This window comes from Neopsephotus bourkii, unplaced genomic scaffold (assembly GCF_033783945.1).
Source record: "Neopsephotus bourkii isolate Nb327-2 ecotype Australia unplaced genomic scaffold, CSIRO-AGI_Nbou_v1 NB_16, whole genome shotgun sequence".
Lineage (NCBI taxonomy): Eukaryota > Metazoa > Chordata > Aves > Psittaciformes > Psittacidae > Neopsephotus > Neopsephotus bourkii.
In genome coordinates this window covers 56,975-75,632 of record NW_026900533.1, presented here as the reverse complement: position 1 = coordinate 75,632, position 18,658 = coordinate 56,975, and the positions used below count along the sequence as shown (strand labels likewise).

The window sequence follows — 18,658 nt, the reverse complement described above, 5'->3', positions numbered from 1 at the left end:
TACAAGGAACACTGACAGTGTGCCTAGATGCATGACTGTATGACAGCCTAAATCAGGTGACAGCAACACAGGGCTTACTGTTGTGTGAGGCTTTTATACTGGAAGCCTAGGTGTCAGTGGGAGAAGCTTGCAGTAACACCTGCAAACACCCCTGCACTTCAGCAGAAGCACAGGCCATGTTGAAATACATGCTGCCACACTTTTAGTCCTATAAATGAGATGAGAAGCACAAATACCTTCCAGTGCTTCAGTCTCAACTCGGATTATATCGTAGACATAACTACAAAGTTAGCTGGGTGTAACAGCATATTCATCCCAGTCCTTCACAATATCATTCATGTGGTGACTCTCTATGACAGATGTCAGGGTGGCATTGCTTTAAGAGCATTACCTGTACATCACCATTCTTCATTCACTAGAATACTTCAGGTCAACTACAAGGTAGTGTGTCTTGAATCCCAGTGGCAACCAGTTCCATAGATGGCTGCCCCTGGGTTTATTGTGCCCCAAAATGCTCTCTTTTAGGGCTGATACATGTTTTAAACACTGCTCATCCCTTGTTGCTCTGTGATTTTGTATTTGGAACATAAATAGCATTGCATGCCTGCTGAGACAAGATCAGTTCCTCCCCAAACAGAAGTAATTTACAATCATGAAAACTAAAGAGAAATAATTGTTTATAGCAAACTGCTGCTCACATATTCAATTTCAGTTGAGGACCAAGGATTCATGCGGTTGTTTTGCTTCTGTGTATTTCAAAATTATCTTAATAATCAATAGATAATGCATGTATTAAACCAACAATCAGTAGATAATCAATAGATAGTGCATGTATTAAACCAACACTTTTCCCCATTCAGCACTTTTCCTACTGTTCCCAAACTCAGCCCAATTAAAAGTCCACTTAAAGCAGAGGAAAAGCACCCTTACCTGCCACACTGGCTCTGTGTGCTTTGACTTTGCACAACTCTTGTAGCTGGGCTGGGAGGTTGCCTTCACGTTGTAGATGGCTACGTTGCCGTCATAGAAGCCCACTGCCATGAGGTAGGGGTAGTCATTATGGAAGTCCAGGCACATGATGCCACTCTCACTGCTGAAGATATACTCTGGGAAGGAGGGGTTCTTCATGGTGTAGAGCAGGAGCATCCCTTGGCTCTGTTTCATTAAATCATCTAAACAAGGAGGAGCTTTGCTGTTAGATCAGTTTCCAAAATTCTCCACACTTTGACAGCACTCACCTCTGCCTCACACTCATCTGAATGCAAAGACATGTGGGAAGGACATCTGTCACAGGACCAAATAGTCTTGTTGGTGTGCCTACATCTGAACATCCTGTCCTCCATTGATATGCCATCCTCAGGACAAAGGGACAATGTGCTCATACAGAAGAACTACTGTTGTGGCAGTTTTTCTCCAGGAAAGAGACTGGAGAAGCCTTGGAGAAAACGTGCAGAGTTAAAAAGAATCTTGTGGGCACTTCTTTCTTTGGGCTACAACTTCACTAACATTGTAGACATGTAGGCTGAACCAAGGATAGTGGCGTGTCAATTTCTGTATCGGCAGTATTTGGTATTACACTGCTCCCTCAAAGAAAACCATTTCATTGAAGTACCTGTAAAGCATTACATATAACTGTAAAATGCACAAGTCACTACAGCTTTCTTTTCTGTTTATGTCCAACATCTCCTCCTTGCTTGGCACAGAAGCTCTCATTTTTTGCCAAGACTTTCAATTTTCTTTTCTATTTACTTTAATCTTTCCTTTGCACTGCCTGAAATTAGCTTTCCCTATTCTGAACAAGGCCATCTTTCTTTTGTGCTTTTTATTTTTATCATGATGTGTTATTGCCAGGAGGGGTTTCGTTTTTTTGGTTTGGGGTTTTTGGGGGGGGGGATTTGTTGGTTTTTTTGTTGTTTTTTTCTTCTCATCTAAATACCAATTTCCAATTTCTTTAAAAGGGGAAAAAAAACTATTGATGTTTTTCTACGTTGTTGATGTAAATAAGGTCTCCAGAAGCAAAGTAGGAGCTTTCCTAATCTACAAAAACAATGCTTTCTGACAGCACCCTAGCTATCCCTCCACGTGGTTTTTCTTACCGTCAAATGCCCGTGGGCACACAGTATACAGCAAGCAAATTTACTGCTGCCTGTGCTCCAAGTATCCACTCTACATCCTATTTCCAGAACAGTCATTTTCTTTTACAAGTGCTTCCTACCTTTCTTAACATTTTGACCAGCCTGCAGGATAAGGACTTGGTAAATGTGTACTCCAGTGATAACACCAACTTCAGACACCTCTCCTTGGCAGCAAGCTGATCCCAAATCAGCATGCAGGTACAGACTCTGCTTACCTCAAATATATCAGGGCCACATAGAGGACATTCAAAGAACCAGTAAATAAGAACACATCAACAAAACTATTACTGCTGGTTTGCATTTGGATTGTAGAAATATTCTATTTTCAAAGGTCTCTCTGTACATTTGAGCCAAGCAGGAGGAATGGCTTCCCTTTTTTGCAGAAAGGTATGATTTCAGTGCTGGTATTACTTTAAACATATTGGAATCCAAATAACATTTTTAACTTGGGGAAAGCTTATTCCTAGAATTCTGTCTGAAAAGGAAGTGATTATACTTTCTCTAGCAGGAAGTATAATAAATTGTCCTTTCAATTCACAGAATTATTTTTTTTGTCTAGCCAAGTAATGTCACTGAACCTGTATGAAGTTGAGCTTCAGCCATGATAAGGATGAATCCACTTCTCCTCAGGAGCAAAAACACTTGGGAGGGCTGTGAAAATGACCTACCAGGCATGACTCACAGCAGAATGAAGTCAAATTAGTAAGACAGCCTTTGAATTCAACCTATTTCATGCTCTTACTTCTCCTGGGGTGTGCTGACCAGCCAGGCATATTTCCAAAAGGTCTCTGGTGCATATTCATTTTTGTACCTGTTGGCACTGCGCTGAGGAGCCTCAGACAACTGCTTCCCATGCTCCCTACACAGGCAGCAGAGGAGACACCCCTTCTGAGGTTGATTGAGCCACCAAAGATCTGAATTGGGCTTTGGAGGTGCTTCTCTGTCCACTGATCTGGCAGTAACACAGGCCACCCACATTCATCAATTAGAGATGATGGAGCAGGCCTTTACTGGGTAAAATAATTCAGCAGCTTTAGCAAGTCCACCTGGATGTTAACCAGGCAGGGCAAAAGCAAGTTCTTGGGAAGAAGCTCTGGCAGAGTGAAACATGGGATTTAGCTTGCAGACTAAGATACACATATGCAGTCTATGTGTAGCTGTCTGTCTGAGTGATCAAAGATCCTGCTAATATTAGTAGAAATCCATATATCCAGTTCACTGAGTGTAGAAAACCCACCTTAAAGAAGATCCCTAAATTTGGTCCATTGATTTATTCTCTAGGCTCCACTGACTGTAATGGCCAGCTTTCTACTAACTGCTAAACCATGTAAATCCAGGATCTGAATCCTACTCATTATCTCCTTTATGTTATGAAATATTGTGGATGTGAGTTAAATCATAGATGTGTGAATACCGCACATAAGTCTGAATAATATGATTGCTAAAGAACAGCCTATTTCTGATGAAAGGCAAAGCAGTGGGAATAATCCACAATTAACACTGAAGCATGGCACATAAATATCAGTAAAACAATAACCTTCTAAGAGCAGACATATAAATCCATTTCAGTAAAGGGTGAATTCTCACCCAAAGTACTAACTGAGACATACCAAGATATTCTTTAATAGGTGAAAAAAGAATGGAATTATTTCATTAGTGATATTCAATGTTCCAGGAATGGCAGGGACAGCACATACCCACAACAGCATACTGTCACATAGCTTTGAAGTATGGACTTTTCAAACGAAAGGTGTTTCATTAAAAACTAGCGGAGCACTGCAGTGTGCCCCAAATCCTGTGTAGCTGGTCTGTCAGGAGGCAGGTAGCTCACTGAACCAATGTTAGAAGACCACAAGGCACATAGCAAAGCAGAGAGTGCAGGCTCAAGAGCTGATAATGGCTACACCACTGCTGGAGGAGAAACCTGCAGCTTTAGATTGGAGACAACTGCTCTGAACTGAATGGATGCACCAGCATGCACTGAAAGAGCAGAGATCTTCTACCCACAAAATGCATACTGGTACACGGGCTGGAGACTAGAGATATTAGACAATTATTCTGACAATCAGTGCCAGCAGGAGTTATTCTTCTCATCTACAGGACGACACAAGGCAGCACAGCAAGAAGAGGATGTGAACAGACTCTTGCTGTAATTAGGAAAAGTGCCTTGTCATGATGTTCACCTGAACAAAGGTTAGATTTCAGACCCTGACACATAATAAGTATATGTGGGGAGAGAGTTTTTCCCTATGAAGGATGTAGATAGCATATTTTCTGGTCTCAGCCTGGAGAACTGAGCCTGTAAGCATCTCATGCAATCGAAATAGGTTTCAAACCAACCATTACCGCTATCTAAAATACCCATTTACATTTGCATTTAAGGCTGGAGAGATCCAACCCAAACCCCCAAACTTATTTTCAGAAGAATTGTGATTTAGTGTTAACATAGTACCTCAGAATATGACTGTGTTATCACCAAACAGTTCATGCAAAACAAAAATCTGAAAAGCATCTAAATCTTTCATTCTGATATGTCTGTTTTAACAGATTTTTCATTTCCACTTTTCCTTAGCTGAACTTAAAAGAATCAGCAAATGTTCAATATTAGATCAAAATATGCTGGTTGATGGACCATAAGGTTTTCCTCCATTTCCTCCAGAATGATTAAGTGGCTGAACCAGCATGCTCAATGCAACAGTTATCTTCAAGTTGAAGCTACAATGCTTGGGGTAAATACTGCCTTTGCATAGTAAATCTCCATGGTCACCACTAAAAGATATTTTTACTACATAAAAAGCCAGTGCTGCAGTTTTTTGTTTGTTGTTTTTTTTTTTTTTTTTGTGATAAACTGGTAAATTTAAACTCTTCAGGGGACTTAAAAACCCCCAAAACTGCACCCTTACATCTTAGATCCTGTGACACTTTGTACATCAAGTCCACCAGCCGACCTGCTGATACGGCTTGGGCCAAGAAATCACCCATGCTAAAAGGAACCACGGATGCTTAAAATAGTTCTTTCTCCTCTGAGAGCTCATCTGAAAAAAGCAGTGAGATGGAGAAGCATGGCTGTGAACAGCTGCTTGTTTCTGAGCATCACAGCTGCACAAGCCCATCCACTCTCCTTTCTAGTTATGCCCACACTTTGAAAGCTTGCTGGCTGGGGCTCTACCCTTTAGGCTTGGATTTCTAGAGAAGCAAAGGAAGGGGCTGGCTGTGCTTTATACCCAGTTAAGTGATCTCCTCTGGGCAAAGAGATCAATTTCAGAAGCAAAATTTTGGTACCCAAAGAAATGGCTCAATCTGTTTACGTGCATTTCAGATATTTAAAATGTAGAGGACAGGAAAAAAGAAAAAGGTTGTTTGTAGACCAGCATATTTCCTCAAGCAAATTATTATTATTATCCAGGTCTACATGACCCTGAGCCCAACCTAAGAATTTGTTTAGACAGATGACTGAACGAGTCACAAACTAATGAATTCCCAATGCTTTTTTATTTCTACCAGTGAACAAAAGCTGTGCAGCACGGCACCGAGCACAGGCTAATCTAACCCACTATGAAACATGCTGGCTGAGCTTGCACTGCTTCAGCAAGATTCTGTCCTGGCTCATTTAAGTAGCTCTGCCAACTCCACACTTTGCTGTGGTCGCAGTATGGATGTGCTGTAAGAAAGGAAACAGCTGGCGCTTCGAGCTTAACTGTATGCCAATTGTTCAGAAAAATCAGGGAAGAACAAATCTTTCCAAGGAGCTCAGAGAATCTGGGCATGTGCTGAATGTGTTTGCAAAGGCTCTTGAGGAGTAACAATAGTAACTGGAACTTCTACAGCGCGTCAGAGCGCCTGTACCCGCAGCACTCCTTTTTACAGCCAAGAGAACGACAAAGGGCAGTGGAAGGAATGGAGAGACAAAGGCACTACAGCAAGCTGAAAGAACAGCGAGCAGAACTGGGACTTCAATGGGTTCTGCTCATGGAGGCCCCATTCCAGGATCACTGGGAAATTTAAGCTGGGATCACTGACACCCATTCTGTTTCTACTCCTTAAAATGCCCAGAAGTACTCGAGTTTACTGCTGTACTGATACACGCTCTGATCACTATGGATATGACTGTGAACCATGCTGTGGGCAGGGAAAACACTAACAGTGAGCTTTCAAAACAGTCCCTTTCCAGAAAAGAAAATGTTTTGAGAATTCATTACTTCATAGCTCAAGGCCAGAAAGCCTGGCCTCCTCTGTTTCACAGCTCACAAATATTACTGGTATATCCTGTTTTGAGCCTGATAACTTGTTTTTGGCGAGGATACGCATACTTCATTTGAAGATCTCAAAGGACAGAGAGGCCACCGTTTCATTTTGCAGTTTGTTTCAATGTTTAATCACTTTGAGTGATTAAAAAGCTGCACCTAATTCCTTATTTGACTTATCTGGCTTCCCACTGTTAATTCTTATTATGCCTATCTTGATTGGATGAAGGACTTTTTTCTTATCTGGTGTTTTCTCTTCATTAACATACTCTAAAACTGAACACTACTTTTAGCATACTTTTGATAACCTTCACAGCCTGAACTCAGAAATACCATTCATTTTCACCAGCACTGCATAGGGAGGCTTGCTCAGCAAATACCTGGGAGCCAACACAAGCTTTGCCACACCATTCAAAGACACTGCCTTCACAGCTGCAAAGAGTGAGCTGCTTCTCAACAGATGGGGAGAAGAGCGGAACATTAAGAAACTTCCCACAGATACATGAAGGACATCCCATGGACTGAACCTGTGGTAGGGCCAGACAAAATCCACTTGCGGTCCAAATTTCAACTAGATATTGTCCAGTCTCCACCTTTAGGGCATCTTCTCGAATCAGCTTGGGGCTCTTTACTGAACTATCTACAGTTTTTCTGCATGCCTCGAAAAATGTTGGCTCTAGAACCAAATACAAAATTCCAGTACCAGTCTCACCAATGCTTAAATCATATTTCTGCAGCTGCTCAGGACTCCCTGCTTGCACTCCAGGATCATGTTCACCCTCCTTGCCAAGATATCACACTGAGAACTCAAATTTATCGCTTATCCACAAAAGTCTTTTATTCCTTTTTTTTTTTTTTTTTAGAGTTGCTGCCTTCCAAAACACAGCACTCCTCCTTGTTTAGGGAGGTATAATGTTAAATTTGGCTGCATTAGAATGCATTTGGTTTGAATAATTTCAGCTTACCATAAGATTAATCACTCTGTATGACAGCCCTGCTCCCAGCATGATTTACAACTCCACCTGCCTTTTCATCAGTCACATGTTTCATCTGCTTGTGTTTGTATTTCCATCCAGAGTACCAATGAAGACAATGCCTAGCTCCAGGGCCACAATGGATCCGACAGCCCCCCTTTGAGACACTGTCTTAGATGACATTTATGTATTTTCTGACATGTCAGTGAAGTTGAGACCACGTGTGATGGGACAAACTCAGTGAGCATGGGCTCTTCCCTCCCACCCAGGGAAATATGTACTGTCTGGTTAGCAGTATTGACAGCACAAGATCTGCAGGCTCTGAGCAACCCCATCAATGCACTGCAGGCAAATTGTAAATAATTTTAATTTATGCTGATACAGATGTTTGAATGTCAAATTTACCATTCTGCTTGATAACTTTCACAAGCTGTTGGGCTAATTCATAGAATCACAGAATGGTTTGGGTTGGAAAGGACTTTAAGATCATCAAGTTCAAATCCCCTGCCATGGGTAAAGATGCCTCACAGTAGACCAAGTCGCCCAAGGCTCTGCTCAACCCTCCTTGATCACTGCCAGGGATGGAGCATTTACCACTTCTCTCTGCAACCTGTGCCAGTGCCTCACCACCCTCACAGTAAAGAACTTCTTCCTTATATCTAACTTGAACTTCTCCAGATTCAGTTTAAAGCCATTCCTCTTTGTCCTATCCCTCCAGTCCCTGAAGAGTACCTCTCCAGCATCTGATACTCTTGATCAAGTTAATATTATTAGCTGGGGCTCTGCTTAGGAAGCACAGAACCTGCAGTTTGGAAAGAAGAGGTTAAAAAAACCCAGAATTTCTAAATCATTTGGGCATTTTATAGAAGTCAAAATTGACAGCTGTAAAAGTCAAAATTACAAGCTGTAATTTATATACATCCTGAGGCCATGTCACAGCCCTAATAACTGCTATGTGCCTGCACATGTCAGAGGCAAGACACACCTTCAGAAGCAGGGATGGATAGGTACAAACAGCCTTTAAGAAAACGCGCTGTTAGGTATGTTGGGGATTGACTTTTCATTAGGGACTGTAGTGATAGGACAAGGGGTAATGGGTTAAAACTTAAACAGGGGAAGTTTAGATTGAATATAAGGAGGAAATTCTTTCCTGTTAGGGTGGTGAGGCACTGGAATGGGTTGCCCAGGGAGGTTGTGAATGCTCCATCCCTGGCAGTGTTCAAGGCCAGGTTGGAGGAGGCCTTGGGTGATACAGTTTAGAGCGAGGTGTCCCTGCCCATGGCAGGGGAGTTGGAACTTGATGATCTTAAGGTCCTTTCCAACCCTAACTATTCTATGATTCTATGTTTGCATCTTACTCTAAAATGCAGTCTGGCAAAGTAATACAAGAAAGACCACAGTTAACCGGGCCAACAAAACCAAAAGATTTAGGAAATGCTTGGAACAATGTGCTGTTTGTTAGGGCATGTGAGAGCAGAGGCTCAGAGAGGAGAGGAGAGGAGAGGAGGGGAGGGGAGAGGAGATGAGAGGAAAAGAGAGGAGAGGAGAGAAGGTTAAAAGACACAGTGCCTCCCTGAAAGCAGGAGGAGGATCTGGCTTGCAGCTCAGCTCTCCACTGGTTCACGTAAAGGAGAGCAGGTGAGCACTGCAAAAAGGAATGTGCAGCTGGGCTGAGTTGACAGTGCTGTAGGTAAAAACAGAGTTTTCTCATTCTGATCAGACAGGGTTTTGAATGATAGGTCTAGCAGGCACCACAGTTCTTCAGATTTTCTTTTTTAAATAAGATATTCACAGGGGCTTGGTTTTACAATGTAAATATCAACTGTGCAACTGCCCACATGTTATGAATGCTAACTTCTATTCTGAAGATACACAAATAAAATGGAGAGTCCATATCTTTATCTGGTACAATAAAGGTGCAACACTATCAACAGGGAGTTTGTATTCCACACCCTGCAGTGCCAAGACTAGCTACTGTGACCTTGGTCGTTTCTTCTCCATACTTCTCACAGCGCTCCTATGAATACACACCACAGATGAGGGAGGAAAATGGCCACTGATTACGGGCTACAAAAGTTCCATTTATCAATCAGGTCAAAAGCAACACTCTTGTTTTCAGGAATGCATTTATGTTTTGACTCTCAGCTAGACAGACTAAAAATCTCATGTAACTCGCTCCCATAGCTCCTCAGAAACAAGGGAGTGAAAGACACTTCTTGGCTCCAACATCCAGAAGAGGCAGAGCACTCGTTTGGAAAGCTGGACAAACGCTAATCCTCCCATTACACATCTGGCAGCCATGGGCACAACCTCTGTCTTTCTTGTTTTGGTCGACTTAAGACGCAATCTTGATCGTGTTTAGCTATTTAATATCTGAGGCTCTGTTTCCTCTATCCCCGTTCTACAAAAATCTGGCACGCTTCAGAGCACTTGCAGCCAACTAAGTATTTAAGAGTGCCATCAAGCGGCCAACTGTGGGTCTTCCAGGAGGCACACCGCTTAAATCCCCAGGATCATGCAACAAATAGACCTGTACAAATGTGCTGCTTTTGGATGATCACACCAGCCTGCTGTTACTGCAAACAAGCCAGGCTGTTACCATCTCAGTATTCCTGACCTGAAGAGCTCTGAGAGGGAGGCACAGACGGCAGGAGATGCTTGTGTATTCCATAATTAAAGGACAGGAATGTCAGAATTTCATGGTGGTGCTGTGGCTTCTTGAAAGCAGACAGATGCCTGATGAGATGGACATACACAGCCCAGACCATGAAGCAGGCAATTAGAAATTATATTGCAGCTCAGAACTCTTCTGAAGGCATTTGGCAGAAGACCTAGTTTTGACTGAGACACAAAGAAGCAGTACAGTTATAGACACGGGGCAACATGCAGGAAATTTTGCATAGGTATGAACTTCAAGAGCAATGAATATTAAAGGCAGCCATTAAAGCTCAGCCCCTACCCTGTCTGCAGCAATGGTTAACACAAAATGCTTAGTGAACTGTATAAAAACAGGATATAAACCTTGTGTTATCTCTTCTAGAATGCTGTCTGGGCCCCTACAGATTTGTGGTGAAGCATCTCCCGGGTCCCTAATGGTTCTCTTCCCACTCCTCTGTGCAACCAGCTACTGATCATTAATCTGGACAGTATCTTTCAGTACTCATCTTTGTATAAGGAAGGAATATATACCAGATACTCAGTTCTTCTCAAAGTATTTTTTTCCCTTTGGCTTGCTTTTATATTTAGCCCATGAAATATTGTGCATCTCAAGTAGATATGTGAAGTGTATGACTGGTGGCTAGCGTAAATGGGTTCTAAGAGCTACTAAAAGTTGATTTCAGAGAAAAGCCATTACTTCTCCAAAAAACTGAATGACTGAATGAAAATGTAACTTTCATATTTGTTAGTCTCAAAGCCAGTTCAGAATGCATATGGCAACAAAGCAGTAGATTTCAACCCTTTAATCAGATAACAAAGGCAGGGAGATAAGGCAATTACAGCAAGAAGAGAGAGGATCCTACAGGGTGAAATTTCCAAACAGCAACTAGCTATTTGGAAACCAAGGAATGGAGCTGGTCTGAAAGGCTGACATAAAGCATCAAGTATCTATGCAAACCGTGGGCCAAATTTTGACTCACACTTAGATATAGAATCATAGAATCAACTAGGTTGTTACTAAGGGCCTCATCAACACGGTTTTTGAACACTTCCAGGGACAGTGATTCCATCACTTCCCTGGGCAGCCTGTCACAATGCCTGATTACCCTCTCTTGTGAAGACATTTTCCTGACATCCAATCTAAACCTGCATTGGCACAGCCTGAGGTTGTTACCTCTTGTCCTGTTGCTTGTTACTTGGATAAAAGATGAAAAAGGAAAAAAAAGAATCACAGAATAGCTGAGGTTGGGAAACACCTCTGGAGAGCATCTACTCCAATCCCCTCTGTCTACAGCACAGTCAGGTAGATGGCAATGCCCAGGACTGTGTTAAGTCAGGTTTTCAGAACCCCTAAGGAGATATCTCCACAGTCTCTCTAGCCTGTGGAAATACTATTCCATTGAACAACCACCCTCACAGTAAAGAAATTCTGTCTTATGTTTAAAGGGACTTTATCTTAGTTCACGTCCATTGTCTTTAGTCCTTTCACTTGATACCACAGAGAAGACTCTGGCTCTGTTGTTTTTAGTCACTCCCATCAGGTATTCATACACACAAGGACAAACTTTCTCTAGTGACAGCCAACTCTATAGAGTCCCAGCTCTGGGAAACCAACTACATAAGCCAAACCAGACTACAATTCTGGTCAAAAGCATGGCTTCACTGTGATAGTTAAAGGAGAGTTTAGCCCTCCATTACCTCCTGTCACCACCAGCCAGGCTGCTGCTGGACAGTCTGGTTTCCCTCAGCATTTCTGCAGAACTGGACAAAGCCTGGGACTGCATAGCATCTAGAGAGTATATGCTCCTCTAGATCACCACTCTACCGTCCTGTGTGAGCCAAGGCGGGGAAGAAAGTCTACTTGGGTACCTCCCCACTATATAGAAGAGTTGCATCTGGCCCCAGGTAAGACAAAGCTTAACTGCCTGGGATACTGAACACAGTAAAACACTCAGATACTTCAGAAGGAGAATACCTTGTTATAGTGTGAAAAACAGCTCCCAGTGTTCTGCTGGGGTGATCCTGCTCTTCTAAGCACAGTCTTAGAGCTTGGATGCAAAGACACAATTATACAGCACCAAGGGTGCACAAGGAATGCTGAGCCAAACATCTCCAAACTTCAAAACCTTTGGTTTCCACAATCTGTCATCCACAGTGTCAGTACCTTGAGAATCTTCTGTGCTGGCTTCACTTTTAAGAACTCACCAAACAATAAAGCTGATACAACTGACCCTCTATGAAGATCTCTTAAGCAGAGCTGGAAACCACTTCATCAGGAATCATTTGATAGGAGGAGCTGGAGAATGCCAATGAATGCCAGCCAGATCTTTTATAACTGGAAGAATCAGATGAGAGTAACTCAGGACTGAGTGAGCTGGCAATAGATCTTGGAGCAATACCTGCTACCTTTCTTTTATGGCAGGTGAGATTCTTTTCCAATAGCAGTCACTGTGAGTAGCCTCAAGTTCTTGAGACAAAAAGTTGTATTCTCCTTATCTTATAGCCAGAAAAATAGAAGTGTAGAGTAGTTGATGAAGACACAACTCAAAACCAGCTACAGGATTCACCAGTTCGATTCCTCACTGATACAGAGATTTAAGCATCCCTGAATAATTTCTTCCTACCTTCCTTAGCTGACTTCATCCCACAATATCCTAAAACTCATTTTCATACTCTCTCACATATATTACAGCAAAGGGATATCCTTGAGGACAAAACAGGAAGCAGTCAGAATAACTAAAACAAACCAAACAAAAAACATCAAGCCAGCACAAGATGTGCAGAGTCTCTTATACTGTTAGTATAGAATAACTAGTGTTAGAATTTTCTGAAGAGTCACAATTTCTTCTGCATTAATTTCACAGAATCATAGAATAGTTAGGGTTGGAAAAGACCTTAACATCATCCAGTTCCAACCCCCCTGCCATGGGCAGGGACACCTCACACTAAACCATCTCACTCAAGGCTTTTTCCAACTTGGCCTTGAACACTGCCAGGGATGGAGCATTCACAGCCTCCCTGGGCAACCCGTTCCAGTGCCTCACCACCCTCACAGGAAAGGATTTCCTCCTTCTATCCAATTTAAACTTCCCCCGTTTAAGTTTGAACCCATTACCCCTTGTCCTATCACTACAGTCCCTAACGAAGAGTCCCTCCCCAGCATCCCTGTAGGCCCCCTTCAGATACTGGAAGGCTGCTATGAGGTCTCCACGCAGCCTTCTCTTCTCCAGGCTGAACAGCCCCAACTTTCTCAGCCTGTCTTCATATGGGAGGTGCTCCAGTCCCCTGATCATCCTCATGGCCTCCTCTGGACTTGTTCCAACAGATCCATGTCCTTTTTATGTTGAGGACACCAGAACTGCACACAATACTCCAGGTGAAGTCTCATGAGAGCATTTCTTCAATTGTCAAAATTTTTAAAGTGCTCCTGATAGAATCTTAACCTGAAGCCTCCTCTAATATGAGTCAGTGGAGCTCAGCATCCAGATATTCCTGGGTATGTTTGGACAGTTTGTCAGCATAGCAAATATTAACAAGCATGAAGTGGAGAATTGAAAACCATGATTCAGTTCCCTAGGCAGGGAGCAAAATGCTATGTTGAAAAATAGGTGGTTGTGTTTTGCAGCAGGTAGAAACCAAATGTAAGCTAAGAAGAGTTTGGACATCTCACAAGTTTTCACTCTAACAAAAACATTAAATTAGATAGATTTCTTTCAGGGTTTTACTGATCTGCTCTGTTGAAAAATGATCCTCACTCATCTCTAGAACAAAAGACTAAAGAGAAAAGACTTTGAAGAAAAAGTCTTTAATGGGGCCTTACACAGTTTCTTTGTACTATTCTGCCCTAAGAATAATGACAAGCTATCTAACTTCAGGAGCTTACAAAGTAACTTACATATTGCTAGAATTAGTGATGGAATGAGCCCAATGAAGATTTATATATTCTAAGGCCAAAGGAGATAGTTGTGATGAATAAATCCTGTATTTATTTCCTATGCTTAATTACTTCCACCATTAAAAACTCAATTTATTTCCAGCTTTCTGAGATTTCTGAATTCCAATTCCAGTTGCCAGAGTCTGTCCCAGATGAAAAAGTAAGATGAAAGAGTAAGATATATCCTTTCTTTCCCTTCAAGTGAGTAATGGACAGTAATCTAATCACTATTTAAACTTCTTAATAAGCTAAGTTGAGCTGTGTATTTCACTGTAAGGCAGAGTTTCCAAACACGAGCCATATTGTGGCTCATCTCTCAACCTTTTTCAACTTTAACATCAATTTTGAACACTGAAATGTTAATAGCTGGATACAACATTCCAGTAAACATCTCGTCAGTGCCATACACAGAAGTAGCACTTCCTCTCTCCTGCTGTTCTCTAGTACATGAACGCATTCAGCATCCCTTGTCAGTGTGTCGTAAGACACACTTATGCAACTGCTCTTCCAGATTTAGCTGGAAGATTTTATCTCAGAGTGTACATCAAGATAGGAAAGTATTTTCAAGTCCAATTTCATAACTGACAGGAAAAAAGAAAAATAACCACGGGTTGCTGCTAAACATCCTGACCTCTCTTTTGCTCTGCTGTTTTTACTTCCCTCCTCTGTGTTCTAACCCCTGTGACTTTGTGCTTACGGATCTGGCTGAAAGAAATAACCATTTGAAATGGCATTGTCATCTTAAGGTACTGATGCTAATATTACATGCATGAAACACTCTATATAATCAGCCGTTCTTAAATGACATCTGCGGAGGACTGGGTCTCTAAAGCTGCACGGTGACCCAGCTCTCTGACAGGATGCTAGCCAGCAAAGACAGACAGATGACTTATCAAGCTTCCTGGTCTTTGCAGGAGCAGGGGATGTTTGGGGCAAGTTAGTGGTTCTCTAAAATAGGATCATGGTATGATGGCATGAGTCTGGAGGAGCAGAAATCCACGTTCAAAAACCTCTCTGAAAAACAAATGCCTCTAGAGTCACAGTTCCTTTATGGGAATTGCTGGAATAGAGTATTCTGTTTCTAGGACTGCCCTATGGGATCTAGAATCCCATAGGTGAACGAGATGAATGCAGCTCTGGATATATGCTGTCTTCTGTAGGGCCCTTGGCTTTTTCAATAAGAATGGAAGCAGCATTGCCTGATCCCATAGGAAGACACAGACAGTAAAAGCAGAAAGGAATTCAGACACCACATCAATGGAGACCATTCAAGTAACTAAACCAGGCAGGCGGGGCTCCTGCCCCCTCTGCAATCCCAGGTCACCTTGGAGGAGCTGTCACATCCATTGGCTCTGAAGTCAGTCTAGACAACAAACAGGTATCTTCAGCACTGGGCCAGAAGGCAAGAGCACTAGAAATCAGATCTGCTGGGAGAACTGCAACACAGGTCACCCAAACAATGACTATTTCTACCTACTGCTTCCTGCAAGCCAGGTTTGGCTTGGAAGAGGGTCAGATCTCCTCATTAGTTTCATTATATTTTATAACTGCTAGATGCCACAGCTTCAAATGCATAGTAGAAAGCTGACCTCTGGTGTTGGAAGCAGGGGTATAGAGAGAAGATGGCAAGAAAGGCAAAATCCTGTGCTCCTGAGCACTGCTCCCAGTCTGTGCAGTTCTCTGGTAAGATTCACTCACTAGCATCGCTTCAGACAAATGAATAAAACCAGCTGATGAATGAAAGCAACATGTAGCAACAGGCTACAGTGTCTGGCAGTAGTATTGCTGATTTCATTTCTCTGCTTTCATACCAATTCTGCCACAAAGCATCTAATCAGCCGATGCTGTACAGCAGAAAATTAATGGTTTCCTCCAGAGCAGCCTCATGATGCCAAAGAGCATGGTGAGATTGTTTGTAAATATTTGATTAGAAAAAGCAAGTAAAATTGGCATGAAAACATGCAATAATTAATGCTGCACAACTATCCAGTAGGGATATTTATAATACAGAGGTGATGCCAGCCAACATTAACACATGTGGTACTTCACCAGCTCTGCCTGTAGAAAGCCATCATTCCCACAGATCCAGTCTGTAAACAGCTGATTGACAGGAGCTGGCATAGTTTCCAGGGGATACATTGAGTGTTCTGCTCTGCTTTGTTTCTATACAGCACACAAAAGGGAGGGCACCAGAGCATCCTCAGAGACACAGGCACTCAGCCCTCTCTTTGCCCTCTCTTTAAATTAGGGGACAGTGCTCAGGATGCGGATGAGCCATGCTTCCCTGGTACTCAGTGTCCTTTGAAAATCTCCCAACAAGGAGCAAAATATATGGCCAGTCATTAACCCATGCATGTTTCTTTGTGGATGTTTTCATGCAACAGAACCCTATTCTGGGGAGGTATTCCCTTGCAGGACTCTCTCTAAAGTCAGTTTAACATGACCTGCGATGAGCTTCAAGACCCCCTGCATGCCCATACAAGGTGCTGCCATAAGGCAGCACAGCCAGAGGAAAGGAGACTCTCCTCCGAGAAGTATGATCTACTTGCCTGAAGCGGGAAGTCCCTCATCTGGTTTCCAGTGCAACCTCTACTCCTTTACATCTGCATTTCAGATGTAACAACCCCTCCGGCAAGGGGCATCAGGTCCACCTCTTGCAGTTTTTTTCTCCAGCAAGTGAACCTGACAATGCTGAAACAAACTGCCTAAGAGGAAATAAAAGCCCTTGTTGTGAGGTTTAAGACACTGGTCTTCAAAGTGCCACACATTTCCCAGAATCCATTAGGCAGAATTAAGCCTGTCCTGATACATAGAAATGATTTCTGGAGGCCCACTCCAGCCTGATTTTACATCAGTCTTTAACTTTGTACTTTGACTTTTTTATGAAATCAACACTTCAACAGTCAGAGATTAAAATCAAACCAATCTGCTAATTTACAGTTCCTTCCAACAACAAAGAAAAACCTTACATTGTAAGGCAGAAGGCAGGCATTATCAGATAACTTCCCAATGAAAACAGTGGGCTGATTCTGATCTTGTTTTTGTGAACAGAAATTAGATATAATGCTATAGCCAGACACACTGGTAAATCTAGGCATGAAATCAGAATAAAACCCAGCAGTATTTTGGCTATTGCCTGATTGCTCTCTCCTACCCATCACAGAAAACACCAGTATGGTGTGGTAATAATCCCAATTTACAGTAAGCTTTCAATCCCTAGCTATCTTGGTGATCACATATGGCTTTCATAACTCCTGCTCTGCAGCTGTTTGCACAAACCAGCAAGAGTTTCTTTTTCCACTTCAGCTGGAAGCCACACTCCCTCCTGTCAATTAACTAATACTGCAGCTATGTAAATACATGTGCTAAGTGAAAGACAAAATGCATGATTAATAGTGCAAATGGCACCCACTGAGTCTTGGAGAAAGCTGACAATTGAAGAAATAATAGGTTTAAAATTGGGAAAAAATAGCTTGTTAAAATGTGAATCAGCTGGTGGTCAACACAGAACATGGTCCCAGCTGACTGTCATTTGTAAATTAATTAAGATTTCCTTTTGGTGGCACCTGTCTTGAAAGTTCAGTTGCAATCATTTATACAACGTTAGCACAACTCAAGAAGCAGAATTAGTATTCAGGCTGGGACTACATACTGTAAGCTGTAATACCATATGTAAGAAATAATAAGAATTTGTTTCAAAGTAGAGAAGGAAACTGCAATTTTCAGAGCATGCTGTGAAGTCTGGAAGGATTAGAGGCTGTCAGAGATCCTATAGTACAAGAGGCATAAAGGAAGATGCTAAGCTTTGATGCTTTTAAAGTATAGTAGATCCCAGTGGGGCTTATGGTTTGGTTGGAAATCTTGAAAACCCTTTTACAAATCTGAAAATGCATTTCAAACTTTCCTTTGCAAAAAAATTAATCTTTCCTTTGCAAAACTAGTACTGTGGGAACACATATTTGGAAAATTACGTTTAAAAAAATCAGCCACAACAGCTATCTGTTCATAACAGATAAACGAAAATGGCTTGAAGGAAACAAATGAACAGCAAGGATCATCAAACTAGCAAAGCTGGAACAGATCTGTGACTTAGGAGTGATTTCTTACTGTATTCCAGGGATCAAAGTGGAGCTGTGAGCTGGTCTCACAGGAGTGCAAAATGGCAATAGCTGTCATCAGATTTGCATAGCCATGAGCCCACTGGGATTCTTCTTAGGTCACGGAAGTCCATTTATTTGAGAACCACTGCCTCTGCATTCACGAGGGGATACATTCTCACTGCTTAGAGAGTTGTGCTAGGCATCCCATAGACAGAAGCCACAATAGGGCTGTTAATCCCTGAAAGTTTATCAGGACTGCTGCAATAGCAGGAGTATTTTTTATTCCCAAACCTCAGCTTCAATATTAAAACACAAGTTCTGCTTCTGCTTCCTTTCCTAACAAAACATTGCTAAGCTCTCATGGCAATAAAGGAAAGTTTTAAAACACCAAACAGATTCCACCCTGAAAACACAGGAGGCAAATAAAAGGGAGTCAAGCCTTATCATTTGTAATAATCTCATGATTCTGAGAGCCTGCCTTGCGATCTCTGAATGATCAGACTTGGCAGTACCATACCACCCTCAGGGAAAAACTTCCTAACTACCGAATAAATTTTCTGTACTCCTTGAAACATGAACTCCCAATGCTTATTAGTGTTACCTTTTCTGCTTC

The 18,658-nt window shown here is 42.1% G+C and overlaps 1 protein-coding gene across 1 annotated transcript in view; it reads right to left on the bottom strand.

Annotated features, from left to right (window-relative positions):
* The window catches only part of DNAI1 (dynein axonemal intermediate chain 1), a 125,863-nt gene that overhangs the window by 52,011 nt on the left and 55,194 nt on the right, over positions 1–18,658 (bottom strand). Inside the window, exon 13 of the mRNA XM_061371693.1 lies at positions 931–1,172. Coding sequence (XP_061227677.1) covers positions 931–1,172 — 242 coding nt within the window. The remainder of the gene's footprint in view (positions 1–930; positions 1,173–18,658) is intronic.